Source organism: Thermobia domestica, chromosome 8 (assembly GCF_964235325.1).
Source record: "Thermobia domestica chromosome 8, izTheDome1.hap1.1, whole genome shotgun sequence".
Taxonomy (NCBI): Eukaryota; Metazoa; Arthropoda; class Insecta; order Zygentoma; family Lepismatidae; genus Thermobia; species Thermobia domestica.
The window spans coordinates 235,252,301-235,275,206 of record NC_137461.1 but is presented as its reverse complement, the minus strand read 5'-3'; the positions used below and the strand labels follow the sequence as shown (position 1 = coordinate 235,275,206).

The window sequence follows — 22,906 nt, the reverse complement described above, 5'->3', positions numbered from 1 at the left end:
CTACGAGAATTGAATACTAAAACTAAAAATGGTACATCCTATAACTACTGGTTGCAATAGAGGAACTAGATAAAAGATAGCACATATTCTATGAATGCTAAATAAATATTAAAAAGTTACTACTCGCTATTTCTATTTTCGCTATATACGTAGAATTTAATAGTGAAACTGGAAGTGCTAGTTCATGTTTATCACTTACTGTTCCAACGGAGAAAAAAATTCAGAGATTAAATATACTATTGTGGAAATGAATCCATATTTAAAAACTGCTTGCCGCTATTTCGTTTTTTTCAATATGGCGATCAGTGTTGAAACTGGAAATGTACGACTTCCACTACTTCCAGTTTAAATATTAAATAAAAGTTGAAACAAACCCATGGGTAATTAAAAGTCGAGACAGATCCGTAGATAAATAAAAGTTGAGACAAATCCATAGTTAAATAAGAGCTGAGACAATCCCATAGATAAATAACAGTTGAGACAATCCCATAGATAAATAACAGTTGAGACAAACTCATTCTCGGGACGCTGAATCTGTCACAAACCTGTATCTCTGTGTCTCTTATCGTTTTTGCTTTTTAGAGATCAATATTGAAACCGGAAATAGTAATAAATGTTTAGCAGTTCCGGTTTTAAAAGAAGATAAGGATAGAAGTATAATCTACTCTTGGGACGCAGAATCGATTTCTAGAAATTCGCTAAGTATTGTCATTTGTGTTCTTTGGCGAGTAACGTTGAAATCGGAAATAGTCTATTTTGTACTACGGTATATCCGGATTGAATAGTGTTAATGGAGGAGACAGAACCTATTGTTGAGACAATGAATCGATTTGAAAACCGCTCCTTCCGGTCATTGCTCTATGGACATCAATATTGAAACCAGAACTAGTAGTAAATTTTTACCATTCTAGTTTTAATTAGAGAGATGCAGGTGAAGATGTTGTATTTTCGTTAGATGCTGGATCGATTCCAAGAAACAGTTTGTCGCTATCTATTTCAGTATGTTGATCAGTGTTGTCACCGGAAATGGTTAATTTCTACTACTTCCGGTTTGAAGAGAGGGATAACGAATGAGATGCAACCTATTCTTGGAATTCTAAATAGATTCCAAACAAGCGCTTCTCGATATCTATTACCGTTTTGTTCTGATATGTGTCGATAGATAGGCAGACAGACTGTTCTGTAAGACTTCTAATACTCGCAGTGTAATATATGTAGAGATAAGCCATTGTATAATTTGGGAAACCTATGGTATAATAAACATTTGATGATCTAAATTATTATATATTGAATAACTGAGTGTTTCTTGTTCAGTTGGAACAAATTCTGAAATATAATTGTTGGTGTAATGGTCTTGTATTACCATGTGTAATCTTATATAAATGCTCAAAATTTTGAAATGGGTATTCATTTTTTAGAAATTAGGAATGCAAATCAGATTGTGTGTGAGGTACTTTGAAGTATACTATCGGCAGAGAAAACAAATAAATAAACAAAACTTCAATTTAGAGAGATTTGTTAGAACTGTCAATTATCAGACTGGTAAACACTATTAGAGGAAATTGCTGCTTTGTAGGACGTAATTAAAGAAGAAAGGTTTTCAGTCTCTATTTGTCTGTACAGAACTCACAAAATACAGATGGATCGTTTCGTAGTAGTATTAATTTGTAAGCTAGAGGGGAAAAATAATTTAAGTTGAACAGTAAATTCGTAAAACCTGTTGATGGAATTACTTTTTGGCGGTTAGCCTCAATAATTACGTACACAAAAGGACGAGCCTCTGGAACCTGTGTCAGAAACTCTCTTAAACAACCTAATCATTCGTCGAATACAAAACCAGGAATTTTCCCAGTAGTACTTTAAAACTGAAACTAATTTAATGTTGTTAATCTTTTTCTTTCAACTCACCCAGTTACCTTAAATATCAATACGAAAGACCATTTTATTGAGTTACATGAATGGCAACAGTGTGAAACTCTTAATAAATAATCTTTTGTTGTCTTCTATATCGCATACCATACCAAACTTGTAAGAGATCTTTATAAATGTATTATTTTTTTATTACATAATTTTTGATCTGGAGTTCCTATGTAGGTCTAACAAGTATATTTCTTACTCCATCACCAGGATCGGCACCCAGTCTAATAGTACAAGGGATTTTACAGCCACATTCTTTTGTTGAATGGAGCCATGGCCTTAAAGTCTCCAGTGACATCTTCAAAATTTGTGTTCATAGAAATAGACTTTTAACAGAAAGTAACATGAGTCAAACAGGAAACAATAGATATTTACGATTGAATGAATTGTTATAGGAAAAATGAATATCCACTATGGTGGTCCCTATGTCTACCACTAACTTTCTGGTTAATGTAGGGTTACCTAACTCCCTCGTTTACCTGGACATGACCTCTTTTTCGGGTTCTAAAAATAGTCCAGGCGAGTTTTTAGGAAGATAGAGAATCTTCTTTCCAGTTACAGACAACTGCTTCAATATATTTTCGGTATTTTCACTTTCCTGCTTTTCTTTGCTATATTTTTATTATTTTCTTACTATTTTTTAGAATCTTTATATTACAGCATTCGTGTAATATCACTGACTATTGAATGAACAAATACTTAATTTTGTGTAATTAGAGGTACTCAGAACTTCACCAAGAGGGGAGGGGAGAATTCGAACTTCCTTGTCAGTAGGTTTACTTTTGTATGTTGTAGATAAGAAAACTATTGTAGTAATACCATTAACTATATGACAGACTAAAAACTATGCCTTTTTTATTTCTTAGAAATAATTACATTATTCGACAAATATTTTAGTAGCATAGCGAGAAAATACAGTGTATTTTATACAACTAAACTTCTATAATACTGATTACATAAACATGAGAGAATTTATTAAATTGATTCGTTGGAATTTAGCGTCCCTTTTCAGCATCGAGGCTATATGAGACGTTGGTCTACAGTTTAAGATGGAATTCGAACCATCGCACAGTGGGAAAAATTGTAATTCTAGCAGCGAGAAATTCATTGCACTGTAGTAAAACATGTTTTTATATATTTTTTGCACTTTTTGTATTGCTATAAGATGTTAGCGAATTAAATAATAGAACACCCATATTGTTACTAGTATCTACATTTATTTGAGAGAAATAGGCTAGTATCAAAGTTTGCAGCGTTTACGTCTTTGGAGCGTATGAATCTTGTAACGAAGAAAACCAGTACTATTACATGTATATTCATTGATTTTACGGCAGAAAGTAACATCAGATGATGATACACATATAAAGTAATAATATGAACATGATATGAAATTAGCGAAGAAAACATAAATTATTACATGTATATCTGTTTCTTTTAGAGAAAGAGTTAACATTATGGTTGTGTATATGGATGTACATCTTTATAGTAGCATACCATTTGTTATGAAATTACTAAAGAAAATACCTATATTACTGCACGTGTATCCACCTATGCTAGCAACAAAAGTAAGCACATATATTGAGACAGAAGTAAGGTAGTAGTGTGAACCTTTAATGAATTTTACGAAGAAATCACAAATGTTTATTCACGTTATTTTAGAGAAGGACGTAACAATAATTTGGTATACGTATGTTCTCTTGTAGTAGTATGAACCTTTTTATGAACTTAACGAAGAATTTTATACGAGGGCAAGTCAAGAAAGACTTGAACTGATTTTTTTTCCCGGCAGTTCTGTTAACGCTGGAGCTTCATAGTTTGGCATACAAGTAGGGTGGGTCTTGCTGTGCATATATATAAAATGTTGTTAAGGAATCATTGCATGTTTGGTAACCACGACTTTTTATTGCAGGTGATGTTCTGCGCCGCCTCTAGAAGTCGCCTGTAGAAGAAATGGAGTCATTACGAGATGAACAATTTGCAGCTATACGGTTCTGCTATCGCCTGGGGAAAAGTGCAACAGAAACTCTAGGAATGTTGAGAGCAGCCTACAAAGATGACGCTCTCCTACGAAGTACCGTGTTCTGGTGGTTCAAAGAGTTTAAAGAGGGCCGAATGACAATCACGAAAGCTGGTGGACCAGGTGTAACAGCGTCAGCTGTTACTGAGGTGAACATTAACACGGCAGCAGTCATTGTTAGAGAAGATCGCCGCATCAGTATCGACGATCTGGCAGCCGCACTACGCATATCTCATGGCAGTGCTTTCAAAATTTTGCATGACCACCTCCATATGAGCCGAGTGTGTGCGCGGTGGATTCCGCGACTCCTGACACCAGAGCAGAAGGCCGTTCGAGTGGAGACTTGCAGGGAGCTGTTGCAAAGGTTTGAGGATGGTGGAGACGCCTACCACACCGTGCAACTTTTTTCTATTCCCTGCCCTAAAATCCAGACTGCGTGGACGCCGCTTCTCCGATAATTCCGAGGTTCTGAAGGCATCGGAGGAGGTTTTGAAGGACCTCTCAAAGAATGGCCTGCGACACGTGTTTGAGGACCGGAAGACTCGAATGAAAAAGTGCATTCAAATGGGCGGGGACTACTTTGAAAAGGATCATGTGCCTGTTGCTGAGTAATAATAAATTGCCTAGAAAAAAAAATCAGTCCAAGTCTTTCTTGACTAGCCCTCGTACATGTATAGCTATTTACTTCAGAAAAACAGAAAACAAAATGTTCAGTTTTTGTAGTGTAATGAACATTGCATAAAGTTAACGAGGAAAACGTAACTCTTGCGTTCCATGCATAGTACTTTGTTCAAAGAAGGAAGTAACGTAATAGTGTGGTATGCGTATGTACTTTTTCTAGTAGTATGAATCCTTTTATGAAATTAACGAAGAAACATGTAGTGTGGCATGTAGATAGATTGACACTTAACACGAACTATACCAATATTTACACAAAAATTTACAAGATTCAATAGTTACAGCCATGTCATACGTATCTATGCATTACATACGTATAGATAATACTTATTACCTTCCGTACCTATTCGCTCATTACCACTCGTACCTATTCGCTCTCGGAGCTTGAATCCTGACTTACTTCACGCTCAGGTTGAAAGCGATCTAACAATAATTTTCTTAATCTGGTGAAAGAGGCTCTGTATGACTGGGATAGACAACAGTAGTTTGTAAGAAAGAAGAAATTACGGGATCTAAATAATATAACAACGTATGTAGCAGGTCCCTTAAGTTTGTTCACGGGGCATTATGCGCGTGTGAAATTCCCTTGAGGTGAAATAGCTCCAGACATTTCATCGCCATATTTGCTGCAAAAATTAATATAAAATTAATAGGCAGATCTTGGCAGCTAGTCTTCTCACTATTAACTCTTTATAGTACCGTATGTAAATCAAAACAAAATAAAAATGTAGACGCTATCCCCCTACATCAGTTACTAAACGTTTCCACACATTATGTACAATAAACAAACACACATTCTTTGAGCTTTATTTAGTTAAAGGTGTATTTCAAACAGTCGTGATTATAAAATTATACCACTACCAACATGCAAAGAACTACTTAAGTACCAAGTACTTGATACGTCCTCAAAATATTCAAAATCTCAACCAAACTGGTGAAGAGATGTTTTCGCAAACACGGAAATTTATAGCTTCATTTGGACACAAACAGAAAATGTATATATGGTCAACATTTAATAACTCGTAAACTCCTCATTAGCTCACTTATCTCTATGTTTTCAATGATATTGCGTGGACTCTCTATTTCCGATTCATTAGGTATTGCTATTTTAGGCATAGGTATTGGTTGGTTTTTCGAATTTTCAGCCACTAAAATAACACTTTTTCCCACTGTGCATCGTAATGCGTTCAAACTTCAATGTCTTTCTACCGACAAACGAAGTCGGAACCTCGTGACCCAAGAACTGAGTTTATTAAAAATGGGAGAATGCAATGAAGCTATATTAGTGCATTGAGAGGTTCCGTGCTTTAACACCCCCCCCCTTGAGCAAGTTGCTATACAAAAATAAATATTTACCATATTAAGCTATAATTCTCTCGGCTAGTCTAGTTTCTAGCACCTATACCTTGCGTGCGTCCGGATTTGATTCGCGGTGGGAGACCACAGAATCACTTTTTCATTAATTACACTGAGGAACAAAATTTTTGTTGCATTGATACTAACACCTCGTTTACCCTAATTTGGATGTGCTGATTTCAAATATGAAATTCATTTTTGTGTGTAAGCTCTAGCTTATGTTTTCACAATTCAATGTTTTTTTTACTATAATGTTAATTTATGGTATTTATACGTTTTACAATTGGAGCTTGTACTGTGACGCAATGCACTTTAAAAAATCTGATAATATAGTCTTTAAATAGGACTAAAACTAACACTTGGTAAGAAAAATAATCCATATATTCAGAAAGGAATGTAAATACATTACAATATGCACTATATATATAGGAAATGTGTAAAATAAACATGCACCCACTGTGAATATCAATATAAGTATTTACGCAAAGATTAACTTATATGTCTGAATACAAACCACGTCTATTACAGAAAGGTAGCGTATATTAAGTCTTGCAAAGTTAAAGAATATACATTAAAGATTGGAACTATGCACATTTCAATGGTATTATTTACAAACCCATTACAGTAGGGTCCAAATGTAAATTTAAGGAATTTACGCGAGATGGCACATACGTCTATATAAGGACCACAGGTGTTAGAAAAATGATGATATTGGTCATTTAAATTCATAAATATCCATTACAGATTAAATATATGTCAATACTAAAGTATTTGTCTGTGGTAATTACACTTGCATCTAATATAAAAATATATTTAAGGCCTTTTCCCTGATAATAACATATTTACAGGCTACAGTAATACAAAAACTCATATGGAATCACGGAAAGGTCAAACAATTTCTGTTGAGGCAAAAATTCGTGCTTATGGAGCACTTTCGTTTGATACTCCAGCAGTAATCTGCCAACATATTTTTGTCCAATTTCCCTTGATAACGCTCTTCCATCGTCTTCAAGTCTTGATGAAAACTCTCCCTGTTCATCGCTACAATCTCCAAGGTTCTCAGGGAATTGATCAAGGTTGACTATATAGAAAATAAATTTTCACATTCATGTTGCATCCAAGATCGCGAAAGGTTGATAACATTCTCTTAACCAACACTTCATAGTTATCCGACTTTTTCTGGCATAGAAAGTTCTTTTATAACTCCCACGAAAGACAACCATGCTGTCGCCTCCTTGTAGTTCATCTTCTTGGCAAATTCGTCATCACACAAAAGAGCATGAATCTGTGGTCCAATCGAACACGCCTGCTTTGATTTTCTCGTAAGACAAAGCAGGAAATTTATAAATTAGATACTGAAAGCAGTCACCATCAGTATTGAGTGCCTTCACGAACTGTTTCATCAAGCCAAGCTTAATGTGAAGTGGGGAGAGGATGATCCTATCTCGGCTGACAATTGGTTCATTCATAAGGTTGGCATTCCTACTTTCACAGTGTCACGGATAGGTCATTCGTTTTGTGTACAGTACTGCTCTCGAACTCAGATGTCCAACATACATAGATAGCACGGATATTTCGTGAAACCTTTTTGTTGTCCAAGCAGAAAGTTGGTCATTTTGCGATTAACACAAATGATCCAGTTATGCTCCTTGTGCTTGAATAATTCAATCACAAATTTAATATTATCTTCTCGCAAATGCACCGAATGACCAATTGGAACCTATCCGTAAGCATTTCTGTTGTAAAAAAGAACACAATCGAGACTACACTTCGAACTTTCGATAAATAACCTCTATTCTGTTCGACTATAAGAGGAAACTCCTATTTCAGTTAGAAAACCTGAGATATCATGGCAGTAAACAAAGTTGTTGTTTTCTGAAAGTAGTCTACAAAGTCCTTTTAGCCTTTCAGAAATATGACACTCGTGCCAAGTGATGCAACAGACTTTTTTCTCGCCATCTGGAAGCTAATAGCTCAGCAGCTTTCTGTACCAAGTTATTCAATTCTCGTTGGATGAACTGCTGAGGTGTAGATGACTGTTTAGTGTGAGATGAGTTTTCGGATTCCATAGCAGTTTCTTTCACACACCTTATCACAAGCCGTACAATTCTCTTCTCTTTCACTTTCTTCATTTTCGGAAGAGACGAAACTATTAAAAACTGGAACCAGGAGTTCATCCTAGTAAAGGATCGGTCGAATTGCTGAGGGAATACTTGGATACTAAATAGAATATCTTGCCAATACCCTTCGTATTGACCAGGCAAAAATAACAGTCACTTAGATGGTCCTTCGGTTCTCGCCAAACCATGGAAATGCCGAAAGGCATACCCTTTTGCTTTCCTCTTGACCAATCACGTAACACTTCCTCACAATTATGACACACAATATGAGGAGCCCATTTTTTGTCTTGGTCGCCAAGGGAATCTTGAAAATACGTACTGTAGGCAAGCCTAACAAATCATGTTATAATACGCCTTTGGCGTGGAAGTGTGTAGCAGCGACATACGTAACAAAATACGTTAGGTAATTTACACAATTCTGTCTGCTTGAAGAAATCATCATGTAATCCGAAACACAGAATAGAATAGAAAAAACATCAATATTGTGAATATGTGCTTTGTTTTTAGAGTAGGTTTAAGTGAAAACAAATGCAAAATACAAATAAATGATGATCCTGTCTGCAAAATACGGAAGTTTCAAACTGCATGGAAATTATAGCATGCAGAGGAAAATGGATTTCAAATTTCGATTCAGTGAACAAAAAAAAAAAAAAAAAAAAAAAAAAAAAAACAGCTGAAAAATCTCATGCAACAGAAAACTTAAAAAACAAAAACAAAAAATGTTCCACAGTATCTCTTCTCAGTTATCCACAGTATCTCCCACAGTTATCTGTCTCCTGCTGTCTAAGAGCCATTTTCCATTTCATATTAAGGTACTTATTGAAACACCTAAAATGACATGAACTTGAAAGTTTGAATCCTCCCTTCCCTTCTTGATGAAGTTTTGCGTACCTATAATTGTATAAAATTATTAGGTATTTGTTCATTCAACACTCAGTGACATTCTACGAATGCTGTAATATAACAATTTTAAAATAATAAGAAAATTACAGAAATATAACAAAGAAAAATAAAAGCAGAAAAGCGAAAATACCGAAAATATATTGAAACAGTTGTCTATAACCCGAAAAATTCCCCTTCTTCCTAAAAACTCGCCTGGACTACTTTCAGAACCCGAAAAAGAGAACGTGTCCAGGTAAACGAGGAAGTTAGGTAACCCTACATTAACCAGAAAGTTAGTGGTAGGCATAGGGGCCACATAATGGATCTTCATTTTTCTTACAACAATTCATCAGTCGTGAATATCTATTCTTTTCTGTTTGGTCATGTTGCTTTCTGTCTAAAACACATTTCTATGAACATAAATTTTGCAGATGTCACTGGATACTTTAAGGCCGTGGTTTCATTCAACAAAAGAATGTGGCGGTTTAATCCCTTGTACTATTAGACTGGGTGTCGGTCCTGGTGATGGAGTAAGAAACATACTTGGTACATAGGAACTCCAGATCAAAAATTATGTAATAAAAAAAAAATAATACATTTATAAAGATCTCTTACAAGTTTGATGTGGTATGCGATATAGAAGATAAAAACATTAGAAAAATATTGTTATTAAAATATTCCGTGTACCCAGAACCGTTTGTTATACCAGACATAACAGTAAATTTTACCGTTATACCCAGGAACAGTAGGAAAAGTAAATTTTAGTTTAACTGTCATTGTTTTCATTTATACAAATTCTTACAGCTACAGGGTTAAATATATGATTTCTCAGAACAAGATATAAGCACTTATTTCTAAATGCTCAGATATTAAGAATGAGAACTGGAATTACAAGTGTAGTGGTGAGGGTTATTTATATTTGAAACTCATACATACCAATACCATTATCAACAATTGTCGATCCATTGCTGAATTAAGGTCATTCCAGTACTTTCTTGGCAACTTATCTTGGATAATTCTTTTCCAAGATTAGCAGTGCTACCTAATTTCGTCACACCACTTTGTATTAGGATGCTGCCTAGGTCGCTACCTGTCACTTGTAATATCCAGTAAAAGATTTGCTTTTGTCTACGTTGTATTGTATTATTTGTTTCCTAAGAGAGTTATATCTATCTATCTTCTCTTTCTTTTATATATGCATATATACGTAACCGGTTGTTAAAAAATTAGAATACCACCACTGGTAACACTTCTAAGAAATTTGAGGCAGTAGGTGACATGGAAAGTGTACTATTATAGATGATATAATCTTTCATACTAAGACTCTCTTACTGTGGTTAACTATGTAAACTTAACGATTCTAGACTAATTTATCTTCCCTACCGCGTTGCACATCAAACTTCCCAGCATCACAAGAGATCTAGTTAATATAACACTTTCCTTCTTGTGTTTTGGTCTTGAACCTCTTCACATCTTTGATACTACAGTTCATTACGCATTTTGAACGAAATGATTTCGGATTTGAAAGGAAAATATTGTGAGGGAAAGTGATACGTTCATTAAAACTCAGGTCACGTTGATGAAACAATACGTAATTGACAAATGTATCCATTTGTTAAGTATGAGTCGCACATTTCAAAATAAAATTATAAATTGTAATCGTAATTTAAAATAATCATATCTATATCTTTCTTCCGTAGGTATAGCTGGCGATGTAGTAATGTTTCAAGATAAGGATTTAGTGTGGTACTTTTTGTTTATCATCTTCGTCACCTATGCCATGTTGCCTCTTCCTCTTCGGTGGTGTATCATTGGAGGATCAATCTCTGCGGTGGCTCATCTCATCTGCGTCATCATCTCCAAAACTCAAGAAAAAGATCTGGTAAGTGAAAATGGAGATTTGCTGTTGATCTATTTTCTCTCCTGAATATTCTCTGCTTACTAATATAGTAACCACCAAGCTTGCCTGCAAGACGAGAGGGGGGAACTTTCGTAACAACGTAGAGCTCGTCCAGTATACAGGGTGGGCCATTTTAATTAATCCACGGAAATATCTGAAAAATGATAAAACATAGAAGAAATGTTTCAAGTACACGTTATATATTGCTAAGGGGGAAAACCAATTCCGCCAAAAGTACCCCTCCCCGCCCCCCGTAAATGTGGGTAACGGGGGGTAACTTTGAAATGTCAAATGGGAACATGGGTCGAGTAATACCTCGTTCGAAAGGTCTTGGAAAACTAAGTAACGCTGTACCAAAAGATGTTGCATATTGTGCACCAGTTTTAAAATGACCGCCATGATGTGGTTCGGAAACTCCAGTACCCGTAGTATGAAAACCATGGAAGGTAAATGAATGGAAAAAAAAATTGAAATACGTAAATATCATAGGGCATATCGAATGATGTAATCCCTGTGATCCCAGTGGCCTCCCTGAAGGGGTCTTGTGGGCTAACTTCAAAATTTCAATGTCCGACCGGACAACGGTTCGGGCGTACGCTAGACCTACCCAATGCTGTTTGGAAGGCAGACTTCATGCATAGAGAATTGGTGCACTAAGTTAACGCGGATGGCCACAGTTACATTTTGATTAACTATTAGCATTCATGTCATATTGTGAGCTTGAGGGACGAAACGGTGTGTACGTATATCCCCGAAATGCTTTCTGAATAACCAGCACGCATTGCATAAAAGTTTCTCTTTTTTTAGTCACTACAGCGTCATCCTTACAAACAAAGGTTTCAACCACACCATACCTATTTGTAAGGTTAGCCTTAATTTACGAATTAAAGTAGAGTTCTCGTTTGAACTTTCACTTTACTTTCCAACCCACTCACATACAGAGCGCAGGGAGAGATTATTTTGCAGTACTTGGATTTCTCTCTATACATTATGGCAATTTTACTTTAATATTTTTATCTCTGTTGTATTATTCTCGAGCCTTGGAACGCCTCCGTGGTTTTCCTATTTAATTTTCGTTATTTTCATTTATGTCTAACCGTATTCATACTATGGGCACTAGACGTTTTCTTAGACACAGTCACCATGTCTTTGCGATCATTTTGAAAACGGTGTCTCATGTCGAAAATTTTCTTACAGAAGCTGTTTGATATTAATTTGTCTATGTAACGTGATGTTACTCGCTTCAAGCTGCTATTTGAAATTTTCAAGTTGGCCCCGGATACCTTTCAGTTGGCCCTTGGAGTCACCCCGACAACACCTCTCGATGTGCCTTACGTCAGTTAGCTACTCCAGTTTTTCTTTTGTTGATTTATCTCCAATCGTTTTCATACTACGGGTACTAAACCTTTTCTCTGACACGGATACTATGTTTCGGCGGCCTTTTGAAAACACTGCCATTTCACATCAATCGTTTTCTCCTGCAATATGTTAGATTTTGCAAGATTTATCGAACGAGGTACCACTCGACTCATGTTACTATTTGAAATTTTGAAGTTAGCCCCCAAGACCCCTTTAGGGAGGCCACTGGGATCACAGGGACCACACCGTTCGATATGCCCTATGATATTTACGTATTTCAATTTTGTTCCATTCATTTACCTTCCATGGTTTTCACACTACGGGTACTGGAGTTTCCGAACCATATTATGGCGGCCATTTTAAAACCGGTGCACAATATGGAACATCTTTTGGTACAGCGTTACTTAGTTTTCCAAGACCTTTCGAACGAGGTATTACTCGACCCATGTTCCCATTTGACATTTCAAAGTTACCCCCCGTTACCCCCATTTACGGGGGGCGGGGAGGGGTACTTTTGGCGGAATTGGTTTTCCCCCTTAGCAATATATAACGTGTACTTGAAATATTTCTTCTATGTTTTATCATTTTTCAGATATTTCCGTGTATTAATTAAAATGGCCCACCCTGTATATAATATACACACTTTACGACACGAGATATCATTTCTACGACAGCTTTTTGGAATGATAGAGCTTCAACTCTTATTTTGTAGGTAATCCTTGTACCTACTTCTTATCAGCAACCCTACGCTGACCAAGAAAGGCATAGCATTTGGGCAGGGACGTACGCAGGAATTTATTTCGGGGGGGGGGTCTAAATCGTTTCGGGGGGTCTAAATACAATTTGAGGCTAAATTATATGAACATTTCTAAAATTACCCCTAAAAGTAGACTACACTTTAAAAAAGTCGGGGTTTCGCGGGGTCCGGATCCCCAGGACCCACCCCCTGCGTACGCTCCTGTATTTGGGGTTAGTCACAACAATGTTAACAAACTCCAAAACTGTCTACTACTGCATAACCAAAATAAATTTGGATTGTACAAAAGCTTCATTTTCATTGTCCCCGAGGAATTCCCAGTTGGCTGTCTTGGTACTCTAGCAACATATTTCTTGCTGATTTCCTTCATAGTCACCTTTCCTAATAAGCTACAAATGGAAGGTTTGTTTGTTGTAATAACGTGTTCAACAGTGAGAACAACACCTGTCAAAAGTTTTTCGACCAGCTCGGATTGTAGCGAGCATCTACTGTGGATCTATTATTTTCACACAAAAACTTAGCTGGTGTGTGTCAGACGAAATTTGGTCTCAAGCATAAAATTTAATGACAGTTGAATTGATTTGGTCGGTTGGAGTTAGCGTTCCTTGTCAGCAGCGAGCGAGAGTAGTATCTACATGGAATCCAAGCCACCGTATGCATTGAAAATTTTCAAGCTGCTTCCACCAGGAATCGAACTTGGATCCTGTGCACGAAAGGCTCGCACACTAGCCACTAAGAGGAAAAACCACAGTTAAATCGAGATATGGGAGATACTGAAGATGATATGTTTAATTTTATAATGCTTAAAATGCTGCTGTTATATTTGTAAAGGAAAATCTAGGTCATGTCCTTACTCGGCATAGCGATCAGCAAGAGTATACCACCACAAATAGAGGATTTTTTCCCTTAATAGTCCACAATACATGTACTTATGAGAAAGGTCCTAAATATACTGGTATTCTTATGTATAACAAGTTACCAAGGGAAATTAAAAATATAAGTCCAGAAACTCATTTTAAGAAACAACTTTACATTTACCTTATGCAACATTGTTTTTATTCAACAGACGAATATCTGAACAAGAATTAAAGTAAAATAAGAAAGGAAACTAAATAGTTATATCAGTTTATACAAGTTTCTTGAATATATTATGATAGATTGTACAAACTGCAGGTACCACAATTTCATATTCAATGTCAAGGTAGCATATGGCGTAAGTATAGTACTCAATATTTATTTAGAGTTTACTGAAAAATTTGTATTCAACAAATCTGTAATTACTTTAATACATACATACATACATATATATATATATATATATATATAATACCTATAATACCAACTTTATGACTAGTCCTATATTATACTCTGTATAATCAAAAGGATGCAAATAAATACAAATACAAATACAAATACACTTAAAAAAAAAACAGCGTGTAGTAGATATTGCAAACGAAAGTGTGGGAGACGAGGCAATATATTAGTTTTGGTTGAAATATATATTGTACACTGAAAGTCAATACAGTAACCGTTTGAAAAAGAAAAAATAACAAGTTTTGTATATGTTTTGTAGATCGTTAAACCTCGTTGATACGTTAAAAAGCCAGAAGTACCGTATTCTGAAAAGTGTTTACGGCAGCTTTTATTAATTCATACTATACTAGTTCAAGGGAGAGGGGAAGAAGTGTGAAATATATATATATATATATATATATATATATATATATATGTCCTTATTTTGACAATTGCTTACGATAGCTTTGTATGCCCAATTGTTGCTCGTGGAAACAGCAACAACGAGCACTACATACACGCCCCCTATTGAGTGGGAATTGAGTGAGCACACAAAGACTGTATTTAAGTCATATTCTCTTCTTTCACTGGCTACTAATTTTGGAATCAGAATCTTCATTGCTTTCGAAGAAATATGATCTTCAAATTTGCGTATCTGGAGTACGTTGTTCTTTTAATCAATATATCGCGAGATAATCGCGAAAGCGATTGGATCTATTGTTTATATAGTCTTTTTGGTTGTAATGATCCATCTTCCAAAATATTGTTCGTGCCTCTCCGGACACTCTGTATAACGAACCAGTTTGTTACGAATGTTTGAACATTGTTTAATTTGATTTAATTTGAAGGGGACCGGTGGCTCAATGGTATAGCGCTTACCTCTGGTGTGTGGAGTCACTGATTCGATCCCCGGCTAAGTAAGTTTTTGATCGACAGCGTCGTGTCTGTGCGTTTTCTCAAGATACCCCCATTTCCTTCCATTTTCTCATTCCACCAATTATTTCATAATCATTCACTTGCTTAAATCATCCATCGCCCTTAGCCTAACAGGGATAATTGTGGGACATTAAGCTGAAATATTTGATTTTCATTTGATTCTAACGATAGTTTACTCGTTGTGAAATAGTTAGCAATACCATTTTTGGTTTCGATCCACAGTGAGGATACATGTAAACTGTAGACTTGTGTTTGATACAGTCTCACTGTTGTACACAGGCGTCTCATGAGGGAAGTTAAGGAAAGATAACTGTGTACATCCTTCTCAAGCCGAATGAAGCTTTTTTCCCGTAGCTCGTAGAGATAATTTACATTTTTTTTTTTTTACCGATGTAATTTACCTCGATATCCGCCACTGCTGCTGTGAAGGAACGTTAAACTTTCTGCATATTTCTTTTAATTTTACGGCACAGGAATTAATTAAAAATAATGCAAGTGGCAGCGTGACCAATCTCATCATATGTAACATGCTCATAGTGCAAAACGGAAGTTTCTTTGAAAAAACTAATCGTAACTTTAGGAGGAAGTGAACTGTTGTTTGATGTTTCTACGTCTGTGTAAAGGCTATGACCGTAGGTTGGTTGGTTTGTCCACTCCATTTGTCTCCATGGCGACTGTCTTTTATTTACTGCCTGCTTCTGATAAAGGGACAATGCTCCATTCGGAGAATCAGCGAAAATGCGCAGGATTTAACGAGAGAAAGGGACAGAAAGAATATATATATCTGTATATAAAACTCTCAGAAGTCTTTTAAAGATTCTACGAAAACCTGAAAATAGAGACATAGACAGGAGGGATAGAATTTGTCACAGGTAAGTTGTGGGAATCATATATTCTGATCGCTGGAACGAACGCCAGAATAACGAAATATCCATAACTGGAAAATAATTTTTTTGGCTGCTTCCTTTTTCCCTATTTTATGAATGTTAAAACACTTTTGGAATTTCGAACTTTCAGTATAACCAATGATAACTCCATCTTTATCTACTACTTAACTGTATTTTTTTTTTTAAACATAGTTGAAATTCATCCTGTTTTACAATATACAGTAGAAATACTCTAATCCGTCACCTTTGGGACTGAGGGTATAGTCAGAATGCAAAAAAAGGTCGGATTATCAGAAAATACAGAGAAATACGGATCTTCAGGACTAAACCAACGAACAGTAAGCACTGAAAACTACACACAGGCACGTAGCCAAGGGGTGGGTCCGGGGGGTCCGGACCCCCCCCCTTTGGATCCAGAAATGAAAAATATTAAGGAAGGATTAAACAAAAAGAAACGAAAAAAAGATGAATAAGCGTCAAAAATATAAAGCTACAGCAAGCGTTTAGTTACTCTTTCTTATGAACGGTTTTGTGTGGAGGAAACGGGAGGAAGGGGTTAAGTTGAAAATAGATATTATTGTAACGAAGCATTCCGAATTCCATCTATCTCCATGCTAATCCTATGGACTACAAATGACGATATAGAAACCGGTTTGATAAGATAGTCTCAGGTAGAACTTAAGAAATGCCCAGAATCAGCAACAATTTGAGACATTTTGAATTTTGGGGCAAGAGTAATCCATTTTATTGTCCATACTAACATATCCTCATTTTATTGTTCTCACAAACCAATATGGGTATGTTGCTAGCAAAATAGTTTAGATTGAACGATATGTCACGCTTCACCCCCCCCCCCCCCCAATTACGAAATCCTGGCTGAACGAATGAATATATGTTGCCAGTAAAATAGTTTAGAATGATCGAGGCCTGGAGTGATAACTACAGTATGTCGTCACGGACCCCCCTATTGCGAAATCCTGGCTACGTGCCTGCTACACAGTACAGTAAACACGCACAACGAAAGAAACGATACAAGGTATGTCGGAGCATTAAGCCGGACAAGCAGTAACAGCAAGTAAACAAAAACAACAGTGGGCTTCGCGAGTCACTGACGAATCGGGACAAATTCAGCGAGCACGGTCGGATCAACCGGAGTGACGGACCAGCCGAGGGCGGACGATAGGGGTTCTAATGTAAACACTTTCTTTATTACATTACTTTGTTGTTCAGATGATATGGTGACCTTTTCTCACAAATGTATACAGGTATTATTGGTCGAGCAGGGTAGCGATTTAAAAGCAACCAATGAACATTATTTCATGAAATGAACTTTGAACATTTTCCAATTTGAGAAGTGATACTGTTGGCTAAGCAGAAGCACAGTTTTAAAATCAACCAATGAACGTTACGATTTCACATTTCTACCTTACTATTTTGTTTGCCTCACCAAATAAAAATCCAGAACATTGTGTACAACGCAAAGGGCCTATTCGGCTGCAATGATGTAAACAGATTTTTGAGAAATTCAGCTCAAATGTAGAAGAGACTATGCAAATTCTATATTGCAAAAGCACATTGTCCTAAAATAGACGAAACATAGTCAAAAAAACACGAAATATTAACATTAATGTGAATGGAAAACAATGGAAAACAAATAATTCCTTCACTTATCTCAAAAACCAAAAGAGGGAGATGGCTGAAAATCAGCTTAAATATAGAAGAAATTATCTGGATTATATATATATATATATATATATATATATATATATATATATATATATATATATATATATATATATATATATATATATATATATATATATATATAGGGTGTTTCAAAAAGACACGGCAAAAATTCAGGGGCAGATTCCTTACGGGTGATTCGAACCTGTGTTGCATAGACCCTATTCTTTCACACACGACACTCTGGTAATACGTCGGGAAACAGTTCCGGACAGAAGGTGACTATTTCACACCGTCAGGTGGTGTCAGTGGCTATAGCTCTGTAACGATGCATTTCCGGACATATGTTCATATGGACTTTTTTACTTGTCTACCCGTAAGGAATCTGTCCCTGAATTTTTGCCGTGTCTTTTTGAAACACCCTGTATAATATTTAAAAAAAAAGTTGTTTTAAATGGATGAAACAGTAAAAAAATCACGAAACATGGGCATTAAAGTCAATGGCAAATCAATGAAAAAATGAAGTCGTCCAGATATCTCAGAAGCTATAATAAAAAGATGGCTAATTGAAAGTTTATTGCAAAGACATCATGAAGAGCTTAAAAGCGATATATAGCATATAAGGTAAATATGGATAAAATTTTGTCAAAACACAAGTTGTTTGAGTAAAATCAATAATAATGATAAAGTACATGCATCTGCGAATTACCCAGGGAACCCCATACAGAGGTTACTTGCTTGAAATATCTCACATCTGAATTTGAAACCTCCAGACTCGATTTAGCATGCAACGCATCTTTTGACCTGATCACGTGACACAGTCGGTGGCCCTTACTGCAAACCGGATAGGACCTTTGGTATGCTAAAACATTAGACAAATATCTTTTGCAGTTATCGTACATCACACAACTTCGTGTGTATTTATTCTAATTTTCCTCTTGTCTAATAAATATTGTTTTTTTGCCTGTACATAAGTACTGTAAATCCTACAGTAGAACAGATAAGTTCTTAAGAATTGACTTATTTCAGCGTAACAAAATTTCACTGTAACAAATTAATTTGGAAGGTCTCCATAATTTCGTTATACTGAACTAAGGTGTGGATATGGCCGTATATTAGAATTTCGGATACCCAACACATTGAAAAGTTTTTTAAAAAATATTTTATTGAAAACTTTATAAAAAGAAACTTTAATTAATAATAAAAAAAAAGCGACTACGGTGAAAATAATTCATCACCCTTTGTTCCAAACTAAAAATTAACAAACAAGTTTTGTATTTTAAAAATAACAAGTTTAGCGAAAAGCTAAACGAAGCCTATATTTCTAAAAATTAGATGGTACACAGCAAAAAATGAGACGTTGAAATAACACAAAATGGCTGCCATTTTAGCGTCTTACTTCTGGTTTAATTTAACAGAAAGGTCATCGCCTTCCGAGCATATCAGAAATAACTCGTTACAAGCTGTGAGAATTTGCGTTTCTTGTTTGGGATAAGCAAAGATTTACGCAGTATATTTGGGATTTATACCAAACAACAAATAACGTTCTAAGTTTCCTAAACTTGTAAATTGTCTGCCAACAGTGACACTAATAACAGTTCTTGAGACGCTAAAATTGAAGCGTGAGACAGAATTATGGAACAGAAATTTTGTATAACATTTTAGTTTTTTTTTCTAGGCTTGTCTACGAGACAGGATGACTCTTCTCGAAAAGGAGTGAAATTGATATCTTGACTCTGAAAGTGTATCAATTTCTATTGAAACAGCTGTTTCTTCTCATTTCGTGTCAGGGGCGTCATTTCAGATTTCGCTTGGGGAAGGGGGGGGGGCAAGAGCACCATTGACATATGATTTTCACGTTTTGTACTAGTATATTAGTAGACCATCGATTAAATTGTATATATTCCTCAAACTTTTGGGGAGGCCGATTGTCCCCTCCTAAATGACACACCTTTTTCGTGGGCAGCCCTACTTACTTCTAATCGCGAACATTACATGTATGTACTAGATATAAAATTGTCTTATTCTGAAACACGCTGTTTACTGTATTCGTATAAAGGCACAAACATAGTTTTTATTATATTTATTATTATTATTATTATTATTATTATTATTATTATTATTATTATTATTATTATTATTTTCATTTTCAGGAGCTGTGGTGTGCTGCTCGCCAGATAATAGCGAATGCGTTGTTGTATCTAGCTTTGAACTTTGCTGGCATGTATACAAAATATTTGGCAGATCGTGGCCAACGTAAAGCCTTTCTTGAGACCAGAAGATCTATGGAAACTCGATGCCACACCCAGAAGGAAAACGAACGACAAGAAAAGCTTCTTCTGTCAGGTCAGTTGACGATTTTTTTTCTCCTCCATTTCTTCATTTGTCCTCTTTGTCCGTTTTTGTTTGTTTGTTGCTTGTGGAAAGATTAGTGTAGTGGGAAACGAACATGAGACGTAGTGGTGATTCTCTTACTTTACTACGATGATGCCTTTCTGTTAACAGAATTTAAACTGGGCTGAGATGATTTACTATAGTTTAGTGGTACAGCGCATAATTCTGAAGAGTTGTAGGTTCGATCTCCTAGTGTGTGAAGTTCTGTAGGGAATATCATTTCAGTCGATTTCCTTTGGATCTTCCGGTGTCCTCCCTGTTTCTCCTTCCACCAAATAATTTTAATATCATTCACTTGTTTTTTATAGTCCGTCAGCTTTGTGATTAGAAAAACGTTCAGTTTAATTTACTTTTAAAAAAATATTAGAAGAAAAATGGCAAATTTGACCAGACAATAATATAAAAATAGTTAATACTTTTAATCCATCTTGGAAGTATCCATCGCTCGTCCATCTAAGACGCACCCCGTAAATTTACATAATATATTCCCTAAAAAAAAAAGAAAAAAACTTTTTAAGCTTACGCAATGGACTCTTAATTCCCTATATTTTCCCAACCCTGGTTTGGCTTTAGAAACTTTTGCTCTTTTCTATAAATCATAGGTAGACTTGTATGCAATGGTTTTAATTTCTTGTTAGTTTCAACTAGTGACGTACACAGAATTTCACCAAAGCAGGCTTCAAGCTCTCAATTTTATTTATCATTTCAGGACACGCTCGATTTTCGGGTACTAATCTTAATGTACTGTAATAAGTGCTTAAATATTCATATCTTGTTAAAAATGAGTTTTAAATCCAGAAAAGCGCCCCCCCCCCAATGCGGAAAGCATTGGTTTCATGTAATATTCTCTTATCTCTCTCTTTAAAAATGTCACTGATCCTTGTTGTGTCATGCCCCTTCTTCCTGTACACTCTGCATTGTTTTCTTGAAGGCCTTTTCTTATTGAAATTATCATTCTACAAGGCAATAAAAATATGGAAGTTACTCTTTTCGGATATTAAAAAAATATACGAGATACGATTATTTTGCTCATTTTTTGCTTTTGTATTAGATACGATATTTAATATTACTGTGTCCTATCATGTAAGAAATAAGCGTAAATAATAATAATGATAATAATAATATAATATAACTTACAAAGTAGTGCATCCAATACAGGGTGATTCTTTATAGGGTTTACAACTTCAATCGGTTATAATTCTTTATTGGAACCACATTCAAACTTGGTTTATATGTCATTATACTGCAAAACACTTCAAGTTTTTGTGTGTGACAAATCCATTATGGCTTAATGTGTGCACCTGCGCTAACCCTAGACACATCCCAACGAAAGTCGATTTCCTGCCAAACAGTAGCCAGCATTTCGGGAGTAATGTCCGAGATGGCTGTTGTAATGTGATGTTTCAGTTCATTAACATTATCAGGTAGGGGAGGGGTGTACACCTTATTTTTCACAAACTCCCAGAAAAAGCAGTCAAATGGCGTGTAATCTGGAGACCGTGGCGGCCAGGCAATTGGCCCACCACGACTTATTCACTTATCTGGGAACCGCTGATCAAGAAATTCCCTTACATCTATCAGGTAGTGCGGCGGGGCGCCATCTTGTTCAACAAATGTCTGGTGCCATTTGTGCACTGTTGGTCTGCTGGGTGGTTCCTTGCCGTATTTTGTGCGAAACTTACGCTGTAACTCGTTGCTTTGTTTCTTCAACCCAAAACTCTTTCGGCACTAACGACTGACCGGTGACGCCGCGTGTGGTCAACTCTACAACTATTCACTACGTGAGTCAAAGTTTGTAGTGTTTTGCAGTATAATGAAACAACATATAAACCAAGTCTGTATGTGGTTCCAATAAAGAATTATAACTGATTGAAGTTGTTAACCCTGTAAATAATTACCCTGTATATAAAACAGTTGCTAATTTTCTACTTTGCTTAAACCAATGCTCTTCTATACCGAATGGAAATATGTGGTGAACCCGAGGCAAATTCTTCATATCTTTCTCTTACTTGATGAACAAGTCACTTCTTCTTACTTGACTTTGAGAAAAGATTTGACTTTGGAGGAACTTAGGTTGTTTTAAAATATGATTAGCGTCACACTAAAAGCCTGACTACTGCAGGAAATATATGTTAGTCGAACTCTTTATTATGGCACTAATTACGCGTCAGAACGACTCTGCATAAGGCCCATTATGTTTGGTTCGGCATTTGGTATAATTTACAATTGAAGGATCAACTCTCTTGCATTCCTCACCCTGCTGATGATCTATTGCACTCAGAATGTAAATAAATAACGATTTATAACAGGGCTTATTTTCAGAAGATTATTTATAACGTAAAATCATTATCATAATGACAACCGTATCAAAGCAGACAACATTTTCATATCCTCTTTAATCGAAGCATAATCCATCTTTTTTTTATATCCTGTTTGTAATTCAGATATGCACATATAGTCGAGCTGCATATAACGCTGCTGTTATTCCACACAGAATGTGGACAGAGAAATCCACTTAATCGCGAATGCGCATCCGACCACAGAAAGAACATGTGCGATTCGGCTGACCACGATGCCGTCTGCATTGTTAATTATTTTTGGAGGGGATGCCTCAGGTCAAACCGGCTGCAGCAACATATTACAAATTACTAAACCACATCATTCAGTAGGCCTTTCCCCCTCATTCACCCAACGGGTTATCATTGGACCCACAAACCTCATTGCGAA

At 35.9% G+C, this 22,906-nt stretch overlaps 1 protein-coding gene across 4 annotated transcripts in view; it reads left to right on the top strand.

Moving 5' to 3' along the window:
• Ac78C (adenylyl cyclase 78C) overlaps window positions 1-22,906 on the top strand; it is a 636,268-nt gene that overhangs the window by 452,815 nt on the left and 160,547 nt on the right. For all 4 annotated transcript variants that reach the window (XR_014132796.1, XM_081769540.1, XM_081769538.1 and 1 more), the window contains 2 exons: window positions 10,671-10,852; window positions 19,939-20,131. Coding sequence is in view for 3 of the 4 variants with exons in the window: in XM_081769540.1 (XP_081625666.1) it covers window positions 10,671-10,852; window positions 19,939-20,131 (375 nt within the window). In the remaining variant the exon portion in view is untranslated. The remainder of the gene's footprint in view (window positions 1-10,670; window positions 10,853-19,938; window positions 20,132-22,906) is intronic.